This window comes from Anarrhichthys ocellatus, unplaced genomic scaffold (assembly GCF_004355925.1).
Source record: "Anarrhichthys ocellatus isolate YVR2014 unplaced genomic scaffold, GSC_Weel_1.0 scaffold2, whole genome shotgun sequence".
Lineage (NCBI taxonomy): Eukaryota > Metazoa > Chordata > Actinopteri > Perciformes > Anarhichadidae > Anarrhichthys > Anarrhichthys ocellatus.
Genome location: NW_022280032.1, coordinates 1,767,347 through 1,773,710, shown reverse-complemented (window position 1 = coordinate 1,773,710; position 6,364 = coordinate 1,767,347). Strand labels below are relative to the sequence as shown.

At 41.8% G+C, this 6,364-nt stretch overlaps 1 protein-coding gene across 1 annotated transcript in view; it reads right to left on the bottom strand.

The window, feature by feature from the left end:
* The window catches only part of LOC116396170 (solute carrier family 23 member 2), a 34,853-nt gene that overhangs the window by 4,042 nt on the left and 24,447 nt on the right, over positions 1–6,364 (bottom strand). The window contains exons 8-9 of the mRNA XM_031870604.1: positions 4,388–4,641; positions 570–734 (exon numbers count right to left, since the gene is read on the bottom strand). Of these exons, the coding sequence (XP_031726464.1) occupies positions 570–734; positions 4,388–4,641 (419 nt within the window). The remainder of the gene's footprint in view (positions 1–569; positions 735–4,387; positions 4,642–6,364) is intronic.

Here is a 6,364-nt window from a genome sequence, read left to right as displayed (position 1 = left end):
AGAGAGAGAGAGAGAGAGAGAGAGAGAGAGAGAGAGAGAGAGAGAGAATTTAGTTTGTTGTACTGCCTTAGCTGGCTGCCATCTCTGTTTTAGAACTTCACTAAAATGTGATTAGAAATAATCTGGAACCTCAAACAACATTCCTATTTTATTGCAGGATTCATGTTTATTTGGTCATGGCAGGTCAAATGCCATGGGGGGGGGGGAGTAAAAGAAGAAGCATTTATCCGGCTACATTACATAAAATGACCGTGACTCTGTGAGGGGCATGACACAGCACAGTGGCACAGTAGCTTCTGTTCCACTAGCTTTAAGCTCTGATGTCATTTCCCTTTCATTGGTCTTTCTGTAAAACTAAAATATGATATCAGGGTTTTCTGTCCGATTTCAAAGCTAAATCCGAGCACCTTGTCATTGCAAACCCAAATAAAGGTTATCTCTAATAGTTGATGCCCATAGAATTTGTCATAGGAAAAGGGCGCCATCTCAATACTCCATTTGGGAAGTGATTTGGATAAAAGTGTCCAGCAAATGAAACATAAGATGGTGTAGTATTGAACTGAGTTTACCTGGAGGTTGGATATTCCCACCGCTGCGATCATTCCAAACATAACGAGGAACATGCCTCCGATGACCGGGTCTGGGATGGTGATAAAAACTGCTCCAAATTTCCCAAAGATCCCCAGGACAATCATCAGAATGCCGGCCGTCTGGAGGACCAGTCTGCTGCCAACCTGGCATAAAATGAGCACAGGGTGAATACAAGAAGGGTTAATCCATCTTTCTCATCATGCCACCTTTCATTTTTACCAGGATGCTGTGTGGGGGGAAATGAGCATGAGCAGGGACACTATAAATCTCATCTGCAATGGTTTTGGGTTAGACGGAGACGAGAAAGCTGAGTCAGACGGAGAATGCTCAGGTCAAGTCTGCAGAGGCCATGAAACCGTGAACTGTAGAATACGTTTTTATCTGTGCTGTGCTGATCAAAGACAGGACTCGGTACATCAAACATCAGTGTTATGTGCTTTTTAAGAACTCCATAAAAATCCAACTTAATACTCGAAACAGGAATCTTTATGGATGCTGTCGTCTGTGTTAACGTTATTAGGGCTGGAGCGACCCAATGGTCCGTGGCAATGAAAGTCTTTTTGTAGAGATAATTTTTCTACCGCGCAATCGCAATTTTTCAGGGGCTTGGGATACTCGCAATCTCAGGAGGGTTGGCACGCCGCAGTGAAATTTAGTGGGGCCAAACGATTTCGCCCAATGGGAAAAGTCAGCCATTTTGGATTGTCTGCGTCCATTTTCATGTTACAAAAACGTGCTTGAGGACTTAAAGATGCACAAAAAGTCACGAAACTTTGCATCCATCTTTGAAGTTATTATTAAAATTTTTGGTTTCAATTGGGCTTTGGTGTGCCACGTCAGCTCTATTACTTCTAGTCTTTGAATGCGCTTTGACGCCCTCGGTATACTCGAAAAACTCACGAAACTTGATGCTCACATATTGACACTTCAGCCATAAATGCACGAGAGACTTAAATAACAAGATATTTATATACGACAAGATATTTCTTAGTTGGATTGTCGAAGACATTTTTTTCTGAAAGCAAAGCTCTTCACTCCGTATAAAAACCTTTAACGCATTCTGGCTGTAGAGTTAGAAAATGTGGGTTAAACCTTTGCGGTCCCGTGGACAGCTGAGCAGGCAGAAATATCAGATGACTCATCGGCTATTTGCTTTTTCCTCCTCCAAACTATCGGTCAACCTCAGGACTCAACAGATCCATCTGAATCTTGGTGAGCAGACTCTAAAGACCTTCACGATGCTAAATTGTGAAGATTTTTATTTATTTATCTTGGAACGCTGTGGCGTGGGGAAGCGGACAATTTGCAGTCTTCGCCATGACACAGGAAGCTGTTGTGACTAAACTTTACGTTGTCCAACCACGAGTCCAACGCCCCAGATTTCACACGCTGGGCTGAGTCATATAGAGGCAAAAATCATACAATTTACATGGAATTGACATGGCTTGGTCTACACATGTTATACAGCAACATGGTGTAAAATTCTCTAGCGCCACATAGTGGACAAAAATAGCAATACATCATCTTCAGTGCTTTGGATCCCACCAGTACCATCAATGTGTCCGAAGGTGTGAGGGCTCGTTCATCACTGCTTGCAGCGATAAGTGATTCTCCTTTTTTTTTCTTTTTTTTCCAGAATGTGAAGATCATAGATTATGATTTAAGAATCTATAGTTTGCCTGCAGAAGTGAAGAAAACAGATTCTTCAGAGAAAGAGAAGGACACTCCTCTTTCCCATCAAGTCGACTTTATGCCGGTTCCAAGGACGAGAATTCCTTTGACTTCTGAAGAAATTCTCTGCCACAGAGTTTTATTATCGCGCAGCACGGAGCTGCGCAGCCTGAGAATCGAGGAGCTCAGAAGGACCACATCGTCGACCACGAAGTCATCTCATCATATGGTGACGTGCAAACTCCATTTTGATAGTTCTATCTATCTTCAATGTGTAGTCCCACGTGACGTAGCCACGTTTTAGATTACATCATACGTTGTCTGAGCCGTTCTCTTGCCTCTACCCCCCACACACAGTACATGCATGCACACACACACACACACACACACACACACACACACACACACACACACACACTCTCCCTCTTACCACAGTTTGTTGATTTTAGATAGCGTGCTCATAAATGTATAGTATTTGTTCTTAGTTTTAGATATTAGTTGACTAGATCATTATTATTGGAACTTAATAAACTCTGTTATCACTCTGATCATACGAATCGATAAAATAATTGATAGTGTCAACTAAATGTAGTGAAGTAAATGGTACAATATTGGCTTCCAAAGTATAGTGCAGTATAAAGTAGCATACATTGATGTTCTCAAGTACTTGAGAATTGTACTTCAGTGCCTGAGTAAATGTACTGACAGTACTTACATTCCACCGCTGGTTTCAGCTGACATCTTATGTGAACATAACTCTGAATACCGTCGTACTCTATTCTTAGAACTTGCAGATGCCTGGATGATGCCCACAGTAGATGGATGTTATATGGATTTTACACCATGGACATAAACTCAATGGCATTACAGGGGAAGCGTCCACTGGCTTGTAAAGCTCTCTGCCAGACACACATCAAATCCCCATAAATCAACATTATTTGTGAATTAAGTCTACCCTCCTTCGCCTCCACTTGGCACTCAGTAATGTATAACTGTGTGCATAATGTGCAGACGTAATACATGAAAAAATCCTATGACTGAGCTCTTGCAGTGTGTGAGTGTGAGTAAAGTCTGGACAAACAGTTGTGCTCAAACAGGCCAACAGAAATTGGGATTCATTTATGATAATGAATTCACTGCTATTCAGAAAATGAGGTATACAATTTGACCTACTATCCAAATCATTGTCCTTAAATTTACACTTGCACTCTTTTTGCAATTCTTTACAATCACTTACCGCTTGATCTTCCAATTTGCTAAGAGCAGAACTGATAAGAGAAGATCACAAAGCGTTCTGAAAGGTTGAGCTCACTAAAGCTCAGTAAAGTCAACTTGAGTTTTTACTGTAATGTATCAGAACTAAAGACAGCGCCGAGGGATTCTTCCGAGCGGACGTGCCGAGGGGCAGTTAACCATAAAAGCGCTCTGCTAGGCCTACTTCCCAATCACACGAAGAGGCATGTGTTTGGGAAATACGGAGCATATGACGTCAAGGTAACGCGGTGTGAGTTACCGATATACAAATGGTCATTTTGTGGGTGAAGTATTCTTTTAAAGTAACAATGTGTATGTGATTATACACTTACTCGTATATAGCATAAGATTTTGTTTGTAGATAAATGAAAGGGGCTGCGATGCTTCTTTCCTTATCTCTTTTATTAAAGGGTCCACTGGGCCACGCTTCACGAAAGGAAGTAAGATAATGCCGTCCAACAATAACATCCGCCGCTGAAACCAGCCTTCTTAGGAGGAATGTGATTCTGTTTTGAATTTCAATGAACTTTTTCTATGTGTTATGTGTTATAAAAGTTTAGTAGTCCATTTCCAATATCAGTGAAATTCATTGATTTTTAATACCCAATTCTAAACCTACTTTATAATTTACCATTTGACCGCAGCTAAGGTTAGCAACTCGCTGGTGAGGACATGTAAGATATTTTCGTCGGTGGAAACAGAAACAGAGCTAAAAGCAGAGTAAATATTACATTCATAAGGTCGGCAGAAACATGACTAGATAAATGCTAATGAAATTTATCTAAATGAAGTTCCCAATTGTTTGCTAAAATGTAAAATAGCAAGAGTTAGAGAGCCCTGACACACATAGGGAGACTATAGTGACGCGTACCTTGGTAATGCCGAGTGCAGCGATGTTCTGGCTGTAGGAGGTGGTGCCGTTTCCAGTTCCCCACAGCGCAGCCAGGATGCAGCCGATGCCCTCCACCGCAATGCCTCGGTTTATGGCGTGAGTCGGCGGAGGAGGGGCACCGGACAAGCGAGCGCAAGCGTAGTAGTCGCCGATCGATTCCATTGTAGATGCCAAGACGCCCGCCGTCATACCCAACACTGAAGACACGCTCACTGTGGGCGCACCCCATTGACCTATGTGTGCAGAGTAGACACGCTTTAGATTCACATATTCACACACACATATTCAGACACAAATTTACACATGAAGACTGGATTATTGCCTAATCCTTCAACATTTTAAGTTTGCTTCCGCTCCGGGGGACACATTAAGATGTTCCATATTTATTTCCGACTGAGGGAAAAGCTAGCTGACAGTTACCAGATGACCTGAGAGGCCAAGAGGGTTCTGTTCATACAGCATGTTGAGAGACAAACCAGTCCTCCTAAACCATTGGGGGATTTATAGACAAGCAGCGGAAGAAAACATCTGCCAGACCAAAGGTTTACATAATGCCATGTCCGCCTTACTATAACTCTTAACGCCTGAAGGATCCAAATATCATGCTAAGATTCTATTCCCTTACATTGTGTAACTGAAGTCATCCACGCAGTCCCAGCCCCAAACCTCTGTGGATTATAGAATCTCCCCACGAGAATAGCACAACGTGGGATTACGGGTCATGGACCGCCCCACGGTGAAATTCAAACATTTTATGTAAATTTAATTCAAAACATGACATCATTTCATAATTTATTGAGCATGAATAACTGATACATCTAGGCACTGTGTTTCCACTGAAGACAGATGGTAACATCTAACAAGGTTCTCCATCTGGACTCAGAGTCCTTTCTTTTAAAACCTTATGTCCTATGTTGTGCATTTTCTGTATTGTCCTGATAATATCTCTGTGATGTGTTTGCAGGCTTGGGGAGTAACAGAATACACGGTTAGGTAATTAGGATCCAAAACAAAGGTATCAGAAAAAAAGATGCCATCAGATTACTGACAGATTTGTTAATAATGAGTTTATTAGCAGGATTACAATTTTTGAATACACTTTAAAATAAAGAATGATAAACCATGCACATGCTTCAGGACAAGAGTCAGCAAGATAGCCATCATGCACAGGTTAGCGGCCTTTAGGATTTCAAACGCCTTTAGTCTCAAACCCACCCGGTACCTATGGTACCTGTGGTATTGTCGAAAAAAATAAAGTTACATTAAAAAAAACAAACGTCAGTAGCAGAGTGTAAGTGCAGTCGAACTCTCTGAGCAGCGCGGTTGTCTTTTCCTAAGTCCTTATGAATTCTCCTTAACGTCTTTCCTTGACCTCGTGATGTTTTCCATCGAGGTCGAGGAGAAGTGGTCGGGAAAAGACAAAAGACACGAGACATCCCGGCGCTGAAAGAAGGTTTGTAATAAGTGGGCGAACCACCTTAACCACCTTAGGTTAATTTCATTTGTATCGGTACTACTGCTGCTCCAAGTTCAAATCCGGATAAGGATTCGATGACAGCAGTTTAACAGCTGGAGGACAAACTAGCCATCTAGGGATGGGTATCGTTTGGATTTTATCGATGCAAGTACTCTTTTCGATTTTGCTTGTCGGTGCGGTTCCTTGTCAACAGTGTTAACGGTTCTTTTTTGATTATATTGAGAGAAAAAGACAACTAAGAAAGTAACTGACATTGCTTTATTGTTATTGTATGCAAACAAATAGTCTTTCCTGAGCAGCAATACAAGAAGTTCCAAAATCTTTACAATTAATTTGCAGCTAAACAACTAGCTAATCAGATTAAAGCACAACTCCGCCCCTTGAGCAAAGACACAGAGACACAGAGAGGGAGACAGAGAGAGAGAGAGACACAGAGAGAGAGAGAGAGAGAGAGAGAGAGAGAGAGAGAGAGAGAGAGA